The sequence below is a fragment of the Phaethon lepturus genome, unplaced genomic scaffold (genome assembly GCF_000687285.1).
Source record: "Phaethon lepturus isolate BGI_N335 unplaced genomic scaffold, ASM68728v1 scaffold8480, whole genome shotgun sequence".
Lineage (NCBI taxonomy): Eukaryota > Metazoa > Chordata > Aves > Phaethontiformes > Phaethontidae > Phaethon > Phaethon lepturus.
The window spans coordinates 454-18,793 of NW_010514060.1; the positions used below are offsets into that span (position 1 = coordinate 454).

Below are 18,340 nucleotides of genomic sequence, written 5' to 3' on the forward strand. Positions count from 1 at the left end.
CCCCACTTTATTCATAGCCGCACGAACAGAGAACAAAGCGGAGGGTAGCTGCCCCCGAAGAGTTCTCAATCAGAGGCAGTCTGGGAGCAGGATTCAGTCTAACCTGTGGCCATTTTTCTCCTATTGTTTTGCTGATGCCCTCTGCCGTATTGTGTTCTGCTTTTCTGCTCATCGCTATGCCAGGACAGGTGTCAAAATACAGGTAGTGTACTTCCTCTTTGTCACTTCTTGCTGCTGGACCAAAGAGTGCGTATATTGATAAAGCATCATTAGCATTTAGAATTTATCATACCTGGACAGCCAAGAAATGATCAAATAGGAAATCCGCCTTACAGGCTGGGATGGAGAGAGTGATACATTTGTGATAAGGTTTTGCTGTAGTAGCTAAAGAACTATATGAATTACAGTGGCATTTTTCTGGGAATGCAGCAGGTAAAATCATAGATACATTATGATATACATATGCTACATATGATAGCAGGAAAAGAACGTATGTCCTAGCTTTACTTTCTGATGTAGCATCCCAATTATTTATTTATTTATTTCTGTGCCCAAAGAGTCCCTGCAAGGAGAGTTCCAAAGGAAGCTTTATAAGGAGCTGCTGAAAAATTACAACCCTCTGGAGCGACCGGTTGCAAATGACTCCCAGCCACTCACTGTCTATTTCACTCTCAGCCTCATGCAGATCATGGATGTGGTGAGTCTGTAACCTTCTAGGAAACTACTTCTCTTTGTTTTAAAAGGCTGGATTTTTCCTTCCCAGAATGGAGATCTGTGATAGTGAAGGAAGACTGCAAGATATTGGAAAGCACAAATAATTCAATCACAATGCCAAATTTTGACTACCTTTTTAAAGAAGTAAACTTAAAAGTAAAGTTTGCCTCTTTCTTACATCTCAATATTCCCAACCTTCTTAGCAGTATAAAATATTAGATGTGAAGCTCAAACTGCATACTTTGCCTTTTGAATCCTTAACTGTACTTAGAACAAGAAGTGTGGTCTTGGGGAGAATATGTAAAACCGAAATCCTTGATTTCTGGTGGTCACTAAAGAACTTCTTATTTTTGGAAATGGAGCAGGGAAAGGAAAGGAAGGGCGTGTCCTGGCCAAAATCCAAGTCGTATTATTTCTTATTTAGGCAAGATTGCTACATGCTATATGCTTAAATTTTAGCTGCTCTATTTGTAACCACAGTCGTTTGGTGTATCAAGATAGTCCTGTGCAGTGCTTGGCAGGTTTGTGAAATGCACTGTAGGATCCTTTGGGTTCAAATATGAGTAATCTAAGCTTCACTCTGTCGCAGCAGCACAGAGATCAAACTCTACATATAAGTAAGTTCAGATGCTTAAAGTTTGAGGCACAAAAAAATTACAAAAAAGAAAGAAAGATGGGATTATTCATGACAAGTGGCTTGCTTTCTGTTCCCTTACAAGCTGCTGATTGTCACCATTCATTCAGTATCTAAAGGTGAGCGCACACACACACAGAACTCTGCAGGTTTAAATGTTTATAGTTTCTATGCACTTTTAGCAAGTTTTATATTTATTAGACCTAAGGTGAAAACTAGGATGTGTGTTTCCAGCGTGATATTTACTATCTGCTTAAGTGAGAGTAGGCAATCATAGTCAGTGAGCTGTTTCAGTGTCAGTGCCACTAAAGCCAACACGCAAAATATGTCAGTTCTATCTTTGTCTATGGCAGTTGAGTTTTAATATATATGATGCCAACAAGCAGAACAGAAGCTATGTGGAGTCATATATTCTTTGAATGATGGCGAGGGAAGAATATGTAGAGTCCAACAATTCAAAAAGCACTGGCAGACTGAGCTCGATGCAGACCGTAGCTCTATGGCATGGACACCTGAGAGCTACAAGAGGAGAGTCAGGGCATTAGACCAAAACTTTGACGTGAGACAAAAGCCTGTACCAGTGCACTGAGGGTAATGGATGACACTAACATCCCACTGACTGTATGTAGGCATGCTTTTGTTATTAATGATGTTTCTTATGGGTAGGCTTAAGAGATTTTGAAAAAAAGGGGATGTCCTCACACTGAACACTCTGCAGATACAAGTAGTAGGTGACTCCTGGCACAAAGAGTCAATCTAAATAGACAAGTAAGCAAGAATGCCTTTGGACAGTCAGAGACAACAAAAAAAGCATAAAAGTGAGGAACAACACAAGAGAAATGAATGATACCGTGTTACTAAGGGATATATTGATTTCAACATTCACCTTCTAATTGTATTCCTTCAGAATGTGTCAAGATAACACAAAGAAAGAGGCATTTAAAGGGCAGTGTGGGTCATGAGGACAGGACAGGTCAGAGAAAAGTAAGAGAAGGAAGCTGAAGTGAAGAGAACGAAGGGCAGCATGGGACAGACAGTGCTTCAAAGGTCTGAATGCCTGAACGTCCCCATCTGGGCTACTGCTGCAGCTATTCTCGCTGGCTCAAACCTTCACGGGTCTCTTGCCAGGACAGGGCAGAAATAACCACTCGGTTCTCTTGGTCCCATATCATCTGTGTGATGGAGCTTTGGTCTAGCTCCTCTTTCCAGTGCGTCAGGCCCCTTAGTGGCTTCTGCAGCAGCTCCTACTGGCTAGAGTCTTCAGCTGTAGCTATACATTCTGTATAGCTCTGGTTTTAGATTTTTATCTTTGGTAGTATAGGCCACCATGTTCAGGAAAGCTTAGCCTGTCTGTTCAAGGCCTGTTCAAACCGAGCACCTGAACAAAATGCCACGTTTTACTGTATCTTTGCAGAACTAAGCAAAGTACATGGTGCTTCAACTGAATCTTAAACCAGGCTTCAATAAAACCCCTTCCCAGCCACAGACTTAAGTTTACAAGGCCTTCTTCTGTAGCTCCCTTTTGGGAAATGACCTCCTGCTGCAGTATGTGCCTTCTCACAGGTACTGGAGGAGCTTTTGCTTTGGTACAGGACGGTACAGTTCCCTTCAAATGATTTTTGCACAACTCTTTCTGTACAACTGTGTGTTCAGGAAACATTTCTCTAGTGTTTGGTTTATCTTGATAACCAGGATAAAAACCCTATTGCTGTGGTGTTTTTGTTGTTTGGTTGGTTTTATTATTGTTAGCACTACACTACATAAAATCCATTTCAGCATTACTTCAGAACAGGAGAGATTGAAAAAGCACTTTGATCCAAAATAAAACAGGTCTGTGAACAGACCACTTTTTTCCACAGCTTTCAGAAATTGCACTTATGGTGGCATAGATACATTTGTCCTGAATATGTAAGCTACTGTGGTTTTAAGTATTAACCACCCTGGGAAAGGTTTGTTGTATGGCCAAACCCTCCTAGTGATGACACAGCTCACAGAAGCCTCCTTTATGTCATCACAAACATTTCCTGAACAGAATAAGCTGAATGCCCATGAGACTTTTCTTCTACTTAAATTCCATCTAATACTATAAACATTTCCTTTGCATTTTTATGAGTTAATAGTGGGAGTCTCTCTTCCCCACACTCCTGACATGGCTATAACCATGTCCTTGACTATGGTAAGAACAGTTGGCTGTTGGAGACACAAATGGATAAAGGCCAGCAGGCAGCCAACTTCACAGAGTGAATTTCTTCTGGAGTTGTCAAGTTTAATTAAAAACTATACAAACTGAAGGGCAAATATCCCCAGATCACTAGCCAATCTGGGTATAAGTCAATGACTGGAAGTCTTGGCTGATATGATTCAAAAGGCAGGTTTTGGTCCTATGTGCCTTTCAAAAAAATCCCTTCATAATCAGTAAGAAGCCATAGTTTTTGTACTAGCAGTTTAGTTACAGCTCATTCTGTTTGCTGTAAAACTGACTGCATTTCTTTCTCAGAGATCTGGGATTGACAGGCAAAGAAAGAAACCAACCATGAAGTAAATTAAGCTTCACACTATAAAACAAATGAGTCTTCTTCATTGTCAACAAGAAGCAAATGCTGGTGGGAATGACAGCTACTTGCAATAACAATTACTGGTTTAACAACCTAGAAACAAAACATGTCACCATCATACTTTCCTGTAGTTTATATATACACTTTCATGGCTTCTCAGCTGATACAAGCTGTACTGGGAGTTAGACCTATGCAGAGCAGGTCTGTCAAATCCCTGCCTGAATAGGTTGAGCTGGGCTGGATCCTGGCTGCTGTTATTCCTTACTTCACGTCTCTTCCATTCCACTTGACTTTGCTGATAGGAAAGGGGAGACAGTATATGAAACCTTTTCCAAATACAGTGGATGTTTCCTACCTTATGTTTTAGTTTAACCCTTTCCTTCTAAAACGAGCAATTATTTCTATCCTATGCTTGCAGATATGTTTTTCTTGGTATTGTATATTAATATGCATGCTAGTATCAGGACTACATATGAGGGACCTGTAAGTGCCGATTGCCCCAACTTAGTTTAGTCAACTAGAAAACAGAGTTAATGATTGGTCTCCTGAGAATGCAGGCTGGCATAGTAAATTATACAAAGTTGCTAAATGGGGAGGGAAGACAGTGGCAGCATGAGAAAAAAGCAGTTTGGGGGCACACGAATGAAGAGGAGAGATAGGAAACTGGGGGAGTGCTTACAGAAGTGGGAATGCATGGTAAACCTGAGAGACAGCAAAGGAGTTCAAAACAAAGGTGGAATTTAGGTGGAAGCGGATGGGGCCAAATGGAACGAGCAAGCTTTGAAAGGAGTGGACTTTAAAAAAGCTTCTGTGTCAAGTTAATAAGAACTTTCAAGAAAGAGATCCTAGGTTATCTTTCAGTTCACTTTATTCCTATATTCTTTAATAGAAAAATCACTGCTCTTAAACCTTTGCAAACAATCTTGCAATTAAATCATCCTGAACTGAAAAGAAACTGGAGACAGCCAACTGACCAGAAGCACTCTTCAACGACATATGAGTTATTATAATAGCAGAAGATGGAGTAAGAGGTTTCTTTTGCTCTTTTCTAATTGTTTCAATTTTCTTGAAATGAGAAATGCCAGGCAATTTGATGAAAGAAAGGAAAAATAATCTATGTCCTCTCTGATTTGCTGAAATCTTGATTCAAAACTCCTTGCAGGAAAGCAATGTATATTGAACAAATAGGCTGATAATAAACATCTCCCTGGATCTGAATCAGAAAATGCTTGGAAATCTCTGACTTAAGAAAAATAAAAAAAATATAAGAATAAGCATAGAAGGAAAATCTTAACAGACAAATGCCAAGGTTATCTGCACAGCTTAGTGGCAGGTGAGGAAGAGGGGTTAATGGATGGTCATAGTTGGTCATCGTCATAGCTTCAGTACAGAGTAAAAATAAGGAACATGATGTAGAGAAGCTTCCTCTACATCTCACCTCATGGAAACCCCACTACCTGCACAAAAAGCTAGTCTTTGGCCTCCGCCTGTCTCGTATGTCAGCATTGGCATGCAGTGTGAACCTAACTTATGCTTAGGGAAAACTTCCAGCATATTAATTTTTGAGAAACAGGTTCTTGAAATAGTCTGATATTATGTAATTCCCACACTGGATAAATGACAGCCACCATTTTTTTAAACACTGTGTGGAGGCAAACACCTTCTAACATTCTTATTTTCTCTTGTAACATCCATCCCAGTAATAGCATCAGAGGACAATATTCAGCCACTCCCTACTGGTTTAGAGCAAACACTAGGGCTAGACACAGGAGCGGTGCTGTTCCGCAGAATGGTGAATGGCATAGAAAAACATAGTGATCACAAAGGTATTAATTTTATGCCTAGCCTGATATTTGTATCTACTGTAAGTTAACACAATAAAAAGAAACTTATCTGAGGGAGTTCCATCCCCAAAAGTCAGAAGATGAAACTTTAATAATTAAGGCAAAATGATCATACATTCACACTGCAAATTACTGCTTAACGACACAGACATGAAGAACTGGAATACACTGAGATACTCAGTTTTTACTGTGATCTAAACAAGTAGAAGAATCCTACAGTATTATTTTAGTTTGGAAGGGGCCTCCAGAGGTCATCTAGTCTACCCCCTGCTCCAAATAAGTCTAAATGGATCGCGTTACTGTGTCCAGTCAAGTACTGAGCACTTCATGGAGAGAGATTCCACAACCTCCCTGGTCAACCTGTTTCTTATACATGATGATAGTATTCAACTATCATCATGGCAGACTCGTTTTCCTAACATCTAAGCAGAACCTCCCATGTTCCAATTTGGGAACAACACTAAAAAACACCTCTAGAAAAATGAGACACCTTTTCTTCTTCAACAAAATTGGGTACACAGCAAAAAGATACTTTCAGTGAAGTACACCAGATTTTGTGACTATTTGCAGCAAGGTACGTATTTTGACTTTAATAAAGTCTTTTTGAATAACATTCTTAGCAGAAAACTAGAGAATAAGGCCTTGGTAAACACACATGGCAGAACTGGCTAGAAAATCTTAGAGTAGTTGCCAATGGTTCACTGTTAAAATGGTGAGATTTAGTTACATGGTGACATTCCCCAGGAACCATACTGAGTCAGTGTTTTCATTTAATTTCACCTGGAAGATAGAATAAGTAGTATTTTTATTAAATTAGCAGATGACATAAGCTTGGGAGGTACTCAGAGAATACTGAGGGCAAAATTAGAATTTAACATTGTCGTCTTGTAAAAGTAGAATAAGAGGACTGGTTTGACCCAATTTGATGCATGTTTTTTTTAAAGCCTAAATAATAATCCATCCTCTGGAGGCTTTGGTTGGATTGAATGAGTTTGATTTGATGCCTAAGTGTTTTCTTATCTGGAACCAAAGACAGGTCAGTACTGCCTCTGTATGAGGGCAGATATGTGTATTATTTTTGTCATTCCATCAACTATAATTGTAGTCACAGTCCAGACTCTCCCTATGCTAGATGGTATATAAACACAGCTGAAAAGATCATCTTTGTTCCAAAACATTTATAAACTAATTGTATTTTGATAGACTATATTCTTTTAACATCAGAATCGTTCATATCATGGTAACTGTTGAAGCATACAAGACAGTGTGAAATAAAACTTTAGCATAAAATTGCTAAAGTTAAGACTAGGAGAATTATTTTGCTTTGGGATCAGACCGGTGGCTTTCTGATATTAATTTTAATTAATATATCTTCTTAGATTTTTCTAAGGAATTTCAGCAATTTTACTCTGCAGCTGTTGAAAACCTGCACCCCTGTGTTCTGGGGCTTCCTGGTTCGAATCTAGAATTTATACCAACTTTCTAGGTGGACCATTTTGTGAGTGTCCTAAGCTGATCTCAGCACTCTGCTGCTGAAAGGGATGATCTCACTAACTTCTGGCCTCATGTTCCTAGCCCTTTGGCTTGCGCCAGCGCCTGTGGGACTGAGCAGTTAGCTGTATCAATTTTTTGAATAGCTTTTTTTCTAGATGACCTGTACTTAGTTTTGATTTCGATGAGCTTGAACTGCTCACAAACCCTCACCCATGGTTCTTCTTCACTTAAAATCTGTCATATATTTAGCAAAAAAACAAGCTCGTTCCATCTCTATCTGAGCCAAGTTGCGAAACTTGTGAAAATGATGGATCAATACTATCTTAGCTTGTGCCTCCTGTAGCAAGACTTATGGTGACAAACATTTTGGTGGGTATGAATCTGTCCATATTGGTCAACTCTGATCATAAATTATTTTGTGTTTTTCTACTAGCAGAAGAATCAACATTTAATAATTTATTTGAGAAAGCTGAATTTAGTTATCTATCTACATGAATATTAAAGTTCTTACTAATGTTGCGTAACACCATTTAGTCAGGAATCTTTCATGGTTCCTTCAGACATTTACTAGCTAATTAAATCATTTACTATACAACACTTTTTGCTTATTTTCCAGTTTCTCCTGTTTCTTTTTTTCATTTCTAGTTAGGGAAAAGTGCTGAATAGTTGTTTGTATGTAGTAAGCAGCAGCAGAATCTCAAGAGAAACCCTGTTCCTTTAGGCTGTTCAACTCACTTGTGCAGACCAAAGCAAAAATGAAAGTATTCAAACTTTTTTCTGTTTATCTGAACTCAGTCAAAGTTTGCTCATTCTACATTGCCCTTGGTTACTTGTATGACTTAGATGTATATATTCAAGGGCTTTTGTCTGTGTTTCATTTTACACAGTGTGATACAGTTGACTTCAATGACTTACATACAGTGCTTAGCAAAGCCTCTGCATAAGAATCTGCAACTCAGTATTCCCAATCAAATACCCTGTACCCACTGGGCAAGAGAGTGATGTAAAATACCTTGAAGTTTTAAAAAGAAAATTATACTGTCATTCAGAGAAGCAGAACAGCTTCTGTAAAGAAACAGACTATAAAACAAACATCTCCACTGCCGAAAAAAAAAAAAAAGGAAAAAAGAAATTTAAATCTGGAAGGATGAATAAAACAACCAGATCAGGAGGCTGGTTGAGAAATGGAGCTAAAGAAGTTCCTAAGCTGTTTATCAAACCTGAGCAGCCTCTTTGCAAACAATGGTTGTGGCAGAAGCTTATCCAATCTGCATTATTATTTTAATTTTTAGCATTCATTTGTGTACATTAGAAGAAGTCACCCCAAGCTTTATTTTCCTCTCACTTTGCTGCTTGATCTTTATTCCCTCCTGCTAAAGGGAGAAACTATTGCAGCCATTTCCATTCTACCATGATTTATTCCTGAGAGTTTAGAAAACTGGAACAGTGCTGGGATATGCTTTCTGATATTTTTAGTTAGTTTAACACCTACAAAAGTTACTGTATTGTAACAGAAAACAGAGTATTCTGCTTCCCCATGAAATATGAAGAACAGATCTTTTCAAATAACAGTCTAAAATAGTCTGATAATTGATCTATTTAAACAAGCAGACAACACCTCTCCCTACTCTACTGTGGTGAGATACTGATATACTAAGAGAAACTGCAACTTTATTTCTGTGATATTTGTCCATTTTTCCTGTTCTTATAAATATCTTCTGGCTTTTCTGACTATTTTTTTCCTTCAGTATCTTTCTTTTACTTAGTCTTCTCAAAGAGTATTAGATCTGGAAAGATACTTTAAACACAGTGTATATTCTACAGGATGGAATGGGAAGCAGCGAACTTAAACTAATTTAAGGCAGCTTGCAGGAAGCAAAAAAGGACTGACTGCAGGCTATAAAAAACCTCCTGATAATAGTTAACTGGAGGACATTAGAGATCTTCATTGTACGTGAACATCAGAACTTCTGCTCTGCTTTCTGGTTCCACAGGAGAGGCCTTTGGAATTGTAATACAAATCAGGTGGGGTTTTTCTGTCTGTTTTTTAATGAGTTTAGCAAAGAAGTTTCTCTAACATTTTTTCTCATCCTTTGTGATATAAACAATCAACACGAATCATAAAAGCTCAGTACTTCATTTCTTTGTTTTCTAACTACATTGGTATGGATGCCCCATTAACTTAAAAACTGAGTAGGCACCCACTGGTATGCCACTTGTGATGAAGAAGGTTTGCATCCTTACTGTGGAAAGTATGATTAAGGTCCTAGAAAATAGATTCGGTTGTGATGGATTGCTGTAGAGTACAGGGACCAGAACATAAAGCTTTTACATTTTACACAAGACCTCTTACTAGAAGAACAGAATTTGCAAGGTCACATTATCTAGTAATTATTACTAGTCTTCAGCTAATAAAATCACAGCACAAGACATGATTTCTGGGAGTCAGGTCTGGCTAACTAATACTTGTTCTTATACAGAGCTTTTAATTCACAGAAGTCTGGGAACTGAAATGAGTATACTCCCTGTAATATTCAGAATTGTTCCTCTTTTTTTTAAAAGACCATGTACAGTTAAAATGACAAGGTTTCTGTCATATTCAAGTACTAGACAATATGTCATGTCACTACTTAATACCCAAGTTCATATCCACTTCTTTTCTGGGAAGGCTTCTGGAAGCGCTGTGGGAAGATGCTGTGGGCTGGATGAATTATCTAGGGAAAAGCAACCCGCACCTAACCATCACGGCCTCTGCCCCACTCCTGTAACGTGATCGGTGTGGGTCCACAAGTTGGCAGGAAAGGTGCTGCAGCAATTTCAGGGATGATGGCAAAGGAAGGTGGGAGGTGCTGCTAAAGCAATGCACCTAACCTCTGGCACCATCCTTGGGAGCACCTGTTACCAGAGGAGCCTGGGGACTAGATTAGATTACCGGTAGTGGTTTAACATTTTTAAAGGGTAGTCCTGATGGGCTATGGCTCTTAAACAATCGAGTAGGTGGTATTCTGTTTCACTTCTCTGTTTCATTTTAGGGTGGTATCCTTGACCTGTGCAGATACAGTGCCTGCTTTTCTCTCAGAAAAGCACTCCCTATAAAAAGTTTTCAGTAATTTACAAATGTAATAGTGCTGACTGCAGTTGAACAAAGTATTGTCAATGGACTGCAAGCAAACACTTTTCTATCTATGAACAGCGTATTAACATAGAAACATTCAAATGTTAATTGCTTCAAATTTAGATGATACAGATGTGAATTCTTCAGTTTCTCCTGAACTCCTCACCATGTTCGCCTGAACAGACTACTAAACAATCCAACTGTTCCCAATCTAAATAGATCTCCAAGTTACAAAAAAGGAAGGGAAAAAAAAAAAAAAAAAAAGGAAGATCTCACAATGGCTTGGCAGCAGGGAGCATATATGTACAAGTGCTTATACAGAAAAAGAAATCTTTTAAAATTCACTTTAGAATTTTAATTACTTAATTTATTTTTAATGTTAACTAATTTATTTTTAATTTTTAATTTCTTCAAAATTAAAAGAATTCTTTTCCAAGAATAACCAGAAGAAGCCTGAAGTAAACTTGTGTTCAGATTTAACCTTCACTTTGTGCTTCTGTGTTCATGCCCATTATCTGAAACTAGAATTTGATTTGTAAAAAGGAAAGGCTGTTAACGCTGGCTGCTCATTGGCAGCAACATAAGAATATGATATTTATCCAGCTCATCCCTCCAAAATCCTCTGGTAGTAATCTGAAGCCATATTTGCATGGCCTATAATTGTGTCTCCGTAGTGCTTATATGATCCTCATAATGGAGTAGCCTGAAGGGAAGACGATTGATAACCATGTGCAGAGTTGATGGACCCACACACGTTTAATTATACACCACCTACTACTTTGGACTTTTATTGGCTTTTTTTCTGTGTTCAGCCATGAGTATTAACATATTTCTGTGGTTGGCATCCCCATAATTACTCTTAATAACTACACAGTTGTGTCAGTTAAGTATATGAGAGGAAAGAAGCAGGCCTTTCACCCACTACCGCCAATGCTACTAAATGCAAGAATGAAGATAGGAAAAATAATGAGCACTGCTAAGTTTGACTTAATCACTCACTGAGCTCAAGAAATTCAAGTAAGCATTCATATGGATTTTGGAGTGCTCACTCCATCTCTGACCTCACCAGACAGAAATGTTCTTTTCATAGAAGAGAGTTTGCTCTTTTGTGTTGCAGAAAACAGCAGCCTGAAAGACTGTGTAGGTGTTCTGACATTTCAGTCGTGACGCTTGTTGCATTTGTGAAGAGCGAGACACGCAGTTGATTCTCATCAATATATTCCTCTCAGCCAAGCTCACAGTTTCTCAGTACCTTTGTCCGTGATTCTTTACAGGCATTAAAGAGAAGTGGGGACCATACGGATTTTTAGGGAAAGTTGAAAATTAAGACCCTGTAGCAGAGGACTCTCACACCTGTCCCTCAGAGGATGTAGGGTAAGGAATAACTAGAATTTCTGTAATGTTGATTCATCCTCTCTTCCTAAGTTATTAAGATATCTTTGTAATACTTCTGTGTCAAGAGCTGCAGAGATGCTCAGCAGGATAAGCGATGTATTTTGTATTATACCTTTCTCCAGGGAATTTTTTAATTGCCATGGTGATGTCTGTGCTGTATCCTAGATTGAACAGAGACCCCAAGACATTGAGGATAATGGATTATGTTGCATACCACAGTAATTTTGGAGCTACTCTTTCTTGCTTAATTTGCCTGCACTCGGGAAGATGGAAATAAGCGAGTAGAGTTAGAGAGACTGTCTGGGATGAGCAATTGCACTTTGCTAACTGGTCCTCTGAAGGTGGCTTTTAACTGCGTCCCTTTGTAGTGGACAGAGCTATTCCTCATGGTTGTGTCCTAGTAAGATGTCTCTATCTCTGTGGCTCTGGTATTCCTCAAAGGTTCTGCAGTTTCAGCATGTGAACTGATGCTAAAACATGGACAACATGCTGTGGTCAGGTGTGGAAATTTCTGTTGATGTGATTCACAAAAACAGGATAGAAGAACGCCAGCAGCAGGCTGGTGCTGGAGCTGTGTGCTCTGATCACGCGATGAGAGAGGAGGAAACAGCTTTGTGTTCAGCTCCTTGGCCTTCCATAACTTTCACTTCTCTTCTTGAAGAAATCACCCACTTTCCTTCCACTTCAGTTTGCTTAATACACATGCTGTAACAGCATTTCCATACAACTTAGGAACATTTTGAGGAGAAAGGCTTAATAAAAAGTCAAATACAACTTGACATTGATTAGCAAGAATAAAAATAGAGTCAAATCCTTTGATATAATGCTGTTCTGGCATTACTAGTACTTCTAGGTGTAACAACCTGACTTTTCAACTTCTGTGTTTTGCCGCTAACCTCTAGGCAGACAAATCAAGTTCAAAAGATTTGACTACCTCTTGTTTAAACACCCTCTAAGGAGTGGGGCTGTGGGGGTTCTATTATTCACTCTTAGCCTGTAGAATGGTTGGTAGTCCCCAGATCGCAGCATGCGTTTGGAGATGGGATGCTTGTGTCAGACTGGCAATCATGATCAGCGCCTAGAGCCAGTATTTAACACTAATCCAGGGTTCAATCCTCTCAATGGGAGTCTGCCATGGAATACAATGGAATCAATAATTATTTGTAAATAAAGCAACAGAACACAGTTATTACTTTGCATGCTTGCAATCAATGTAACTGCACTTTTGTGTCTATGCTGTGTTTAATAACTGAACTGAGTGAAACCTACAAGTGAATCATGGGAGTTCATAAGATAACTTGAAAAAATGCAACCTGCCCCTCTTGCACTTCAAAAGAATGGTTTTTTCACACAAGATGTGCTGAAGTATGCTCTACTCCGCTCATTTCATATGCCTGATCCCTGCTTGTCTTTGCAAAGATGAATGTGTTCAAATCTAAATACAATCTCTTGTTAACAATGATGTACTGGAAAAAAAAAAAGAAAAAAGACTGCTATTACAATTATGTCCCCATGGTAACAGAAATAGTACATCATGAGGCTCTTACACATGCTTATAATCTCTGCTGCTTTTCTGTGAAACTCAGTGAAAATGCATGTCAAGCCCACTGCCAGGACAAAGCCCTGTTACAGTCAATGGCAAGCACGACTGTCAGATCTTGTCAGAGTATACATGGAACGGAAACACATTCCCACATTTTAAGGAGGCTCCTTGTGCAGATGCTCTGCCCAGAGTTAAGATGGCTCTTCTATACTCTTTCTCCAGCAGCTTTTCTGCTGTGTAAGATTTGCATCCATCTGGGAAGACCTGTGTACGTTTTGAGCAAATTCCACTTTTCTTTTTAAAGCAAGATAAAGTAGTAGTAGTTGCAAAAGCATGTAAGATTAGTCAGTGTGGAGAAACCACTAGAGTTCTTCAGACTTGCAAATGGCACAATTAAAAAAAAAAACAAACACACACACCCCCCCACACCCCTCCAATTTCACCTGAATTAAGTGAAGCAAAGCAATCAGACTCCTCACCTCACACTCCAAACTCAATCTTAGCATACTTGTCTGTTGTATTCAGGTTTACTTCCTCATTTTTTTGTTTCTCTCCTTGTGTACCTGAACAGTGCATGGGACAGGTGAACCCCAGGCTTCAATACCCCTGCAGAACACATTTTCAGAGAAAATCCCAATTTTTTTGAGACTTACACATAGGTCAAGCTCTACAGTCACTACATCTGAATTGTAACTGTGGGTTAGCTCATAGCAAATCTTGTATTAAATATGTGCTGGCTCAGGTGTGAAACACAGACCAGAACTGTAGCTAGTCTAGTGCTTAGGGCATCTTTCCACCACTCACACCAGATTTCCTTTCCTCCTCCCAGCTGCTGGACACTGTTTCTCACCAGTGTTGCCCAGTGGCTTGCAGACCATCCTATTGCAGTTTCCATTACATGAAACCAGGAGCTCACCATAATGGGCTTCACCATGGCTAAACCTTGCACCTTTGCACACCCTATCCCAGGACCTCCCTGCACCCAACAGCTGATGCTTGTTTCCATCTGTGGTTACGCTCTGTGTTATTTCTGCTCTGTTCCCGTCTCTTCTGCTTGTCTTTGTTACTACAAGCAAACATCTGGAACTAAAGTCAGCAGTCAGTCCAAGCTGCTACACGTTGAGCTGTGTAACTGTGTACAAAGACTGCACTGCTAAGGATATTTATAGGTGTAATGCTATGTAATAGTTTTGTAGCACTACTGTAAAATATTCATTTGGCACTGTTGCATTGTTATTTGTAGTTAGGCACTATTGTACTTGTGTTTCATTTGCTGAAAATAACGTGCTTGTAGGTTAGAAGGAAGATTCACACAGTCATTTTTTAAAAAAGCATTTGTTGATTTTCTACTCATTTGATCAAATTTATAATAATTGATTTAAAAAAACCCCCAAAAGACAGTAAGTAGTCTGAACAATTTCACAGGTTCCTGGTGGAAGGGATATGCTTACAAATTGTCATGACAGGAAAATGCTCTACAAGTACTAAGTATCATATGCCATAGGGGTAATACCCAAAAGTTAGACCCCGTACATCATAGCTGGCTAGCTTCAAGTACTGCTGGCACTCTTTTACTCCACAGCCCAGTTAATAAAGAAAATGACATTACACATATATACGTAGGCCATCTGGATGTGTGCATTTCAAAGGAAGATGACATAACTAGATACTGCTTTGAAATAAATCTTCCACATCTTGAACTTTAAACATTACACTCTGATGAAGTAAACATTTATGAACACAGGTCATATTTTGAAGGTGAGAAGCTGCACAGAACTGAAGTAATAGCAAGATGAGGTCTTGGCTGTCACAGAGCACTATCTGCTAAAGGGAGGTAGCTTGACCTGGGTTATTTGGTTTATCCAGCATTGCAGCTAGCAAGTGTGGCCGACTCCTTAATTTGTACAAGAAATAGTTCTAGGAAATATGGGCCAGACAGAGGAGTCGCTGAACATAGATCATGGTTCTAACCAAAAAAAAAGAACAACAAATAAATAGAATGAGAGTGCAGAGTCAGACCTTAACCCCACCTGTCTCATGCAGGAAACTTCACTGGTTTAACAGTGGCCCAATCCTATAAATATTTATAAATTTGTTTATAAAAGTGGCCAATATATACAACAGTCATTAGCCCGAACACTTTGCATGGATGATTCAAGTCTTTCACAAATACTCTTCAGCTGCATTCTCCTTTTCAGCTGCACATTCCAGCGCAAGTTCTTGTCCAGCTCTGCTGCACCATTCACATGATGTGAAGAGGCTGATTTTTCAATTCAAACAGGGAACAGAGGAACTGTCATTGTATCTGAGATTGGTACTGTCACTCTGTCCTTCAAGATTATGGAACGTGCCGAGGACAGCAGGTTGTGTTGGGAATATGCCACAGTTCTTCCTGCATTGCTCCTGGCTAGAGATTTAGGGGGCTTCAATAAACTGTACTCACTGTATCACAAATGAAAGCGGGGGCCATGGGAGGAATGAGGCGGGGGTCTCCCTCCAGGGAAACTCTCTCTGTTTCCCATATAACTCTAAGTATTTCAGTTAGTCCCAGAATAGCCATTTACTGCCTTGCTCCTCTTTGAATTTATAGCCCGAAGTCAGCCACCTTAAAAAATAAAAATGGATAGTGGCAGTAATCTGTGCTAGTGTGTCATATCTCCAGACAAAAAACTCTGCTTTCCAGAGTCAGGAGCAATTCTACAGGGCAGCTCTCTATTTCACAAAGACCTTCAGCGTGTAGACAGTATGAAGAGCAATTCATACGCCATCCATCACAAATCTAATAAACCTAAGAGCTCAATAGAAAAGAAGTTTTCTTTTCAAATTTCACTTTAATTAACTACTCTCATTTTTATTTTATTTTAATTCTTTGATTAAAAAAAAAGCTAGAAGAAATTAAACTGAATATCAAGAAGCACACAACATAAGGAAGACATTTTCAGGCTGGATTTCAGAGATTTAACTTCAAAACTCACCTTAACGCTACAGGAGCTATAGCTCTGTTTAGCTAAATCCCTAGCACAGCGGCAATGCCTTATCCCTAAAGGTCTGAAAGAGCCAGAGACAGTCCGAGTTGCATGGTGAGAAAGTCAGTTAGATATCATCCTAGCAGTGAAGGTGCCTCAAGGCAGATTTTGACTTGGAAGTGGAATGTGGAAGAGAAGAAAGGGTGATGTCCTAAATGCCTGCAGCTTTCACTAAGGTCACTAGCAGCATGGAGTGGCTAAGTATAAAATGAAGACCAACCTTCAGGAGGTTTTTAGCACCAACAGAATCAGGGCAAGTTAACAGATGACTTAAAGGGAGCTGACTGAAGGCACGCACAAGCCCAAGGCCAAGTCATGCAGAATTGGCACACCATGCTGACTGGGCTGTGTGGTAAAACACATCATCTTAAACTCTATTTAAAACAGTTTAAACCGTTTGCAACAGCTGCTGTAAATTTGAAGGGGTGTTGCTTCCCAGCAGTAGGCTATACCACTACAAGACTAAGTCAACAGAAGTCAGAGCTCTGTTTTTATATAAAAATCTCATTGATATGGCAGAAGTCAGAACACCAAATATAAATGTGTATTTAAGTTTGAAGTGGTCTCAAGAAAAATCCAGTGAAACAGTGGAAATTTATATTTTCCACTTCTGGCTTTTTATGGAATCATTTTGCACTTTTTGCATGTATTTTCAAGAAATCCAAAACATTCTGTGGCCTGTTCCTGGTGTTGAGCCTCACATGCTGGATCACGGAATAATATTCATATTATTTATGCATTGGTAATGCCTGTTTATACAGCATTTTCTGCATAATTGGACATATGTGCTGTAACCTGAGTCAAAACCATTTTACTATGATAAAAAGGTATATTGCTGACTACTGGAGAAGTGAGGGGTAATTGCATTAACCTATTCCTTTTGTGGTAAAAGGGAAGTCATGTGTGGAAGAGGCGTCAGGAGTTCAAATCGCTTTCATCTCACAAATCCTGTACACTGCCTTTTTCTTCATTTTTATGTTGCCTAAAAAACCTGTTTCACATTGTCAGCTCTCTGTGGAGCCTTTTATTCCTACGCAAAAAACCCAAACATTCCTTAATTCCATCCAAATTTGCATTTTAATCAATCTTTCCTTTTGGCATCACTTTTGTAGGTGATGCCTTAGGCTTCAGGGGTAATGAATGTGCACCCATTATCAGGGGCAGCCTGACTCTGCACTCTACCACATTCTTCAAGATCAAGAATTGCTGCAGCTACAGTCCCCACGTATGGATGACTAGAGGTAGTCCTTGGCAAGCAGCTGCAGTTTTCATTTCAGTGTCCTTGCAGAAGCATCAGGCTGGCTTTTAAGTAACTGATTTTTATCCTCACGCCTGAAATGACAAAATTCAATTTTGCCTGCACCACTAAGAAGCCTTGAGCCACCTTTAATACAAAAGTTTAGCATTAACCTTGGCACATGAGGAGAGGATAACTGCAACAGTCCCCCATGTTGACTCAGTGTTATAAAGAATGGGAGGTCATTACGGTGTTTTCAGATGGGCTTCAGGTAGGTGAAGCTGGATCACATGCTGCTCTAGCCTCTCCTTGAGGTTGGCCACACAGGGTGCTAGTGTGCACCAGCACAATAGGCAGGAATGGAGAAGTCCAACCCCTTCACTACTCTCCATAAGTTTCGAGGAGCTCAGATTCATCTTGTCACTATGGCTGCCTAAAGTATGGCCACAGCATTAATCTTTTGTCAACTGGCCATTTTATGAGTGCTTAACTCGCCCTCCAGCCTGTTCTCTCAGTACTAATCCTGTAAGAATTCAGGCTTTTTCACTTTATACAGCTTAGTGGGCTTAGTGCATGACCCTAAAAAGGAAGAGGAAGAAAACACCAAATTGTGTGAAGCAAAAATTAAACGTAACAGGGCTTTAAATGATGGGGGAAAAGAACGTCATTAGGTGCTAGCAATTTGACACTGTGGATCAGAAGATGTTGAGAAAGTTTAATGAGCAAGTGCTGAGACAATGAGATAAGATCTAATGAGCTGATCAACCTGCTGGTTTCAGCAGG

General features: G+C 39.4%; 1 protein-coding gene across 1 annotated transcript in view; it reads left to right on the forward strand.

The window, feature by feature from the left end:
• Positions 1-519: 519 nt before the first annotated feature.
• Positions 520-18,340, forward strand: part of CHRNA7 (cholinergic receptor, nicotinic, alpha 7 (neuronal)) — a gene marked incomplete at its 5' end in the record, with an annotated part of 39,774 nt that continues 21,953 nt past the window's right edge. The window contains one exon of the mRNA XM_010291956.1: positions 520-697. Coding sequence (XP_010290258.1) covers positions 520-697 — 178 coding nt within the window. The remainder of the gene's footprint in view (positions 698-18,340) is intronic.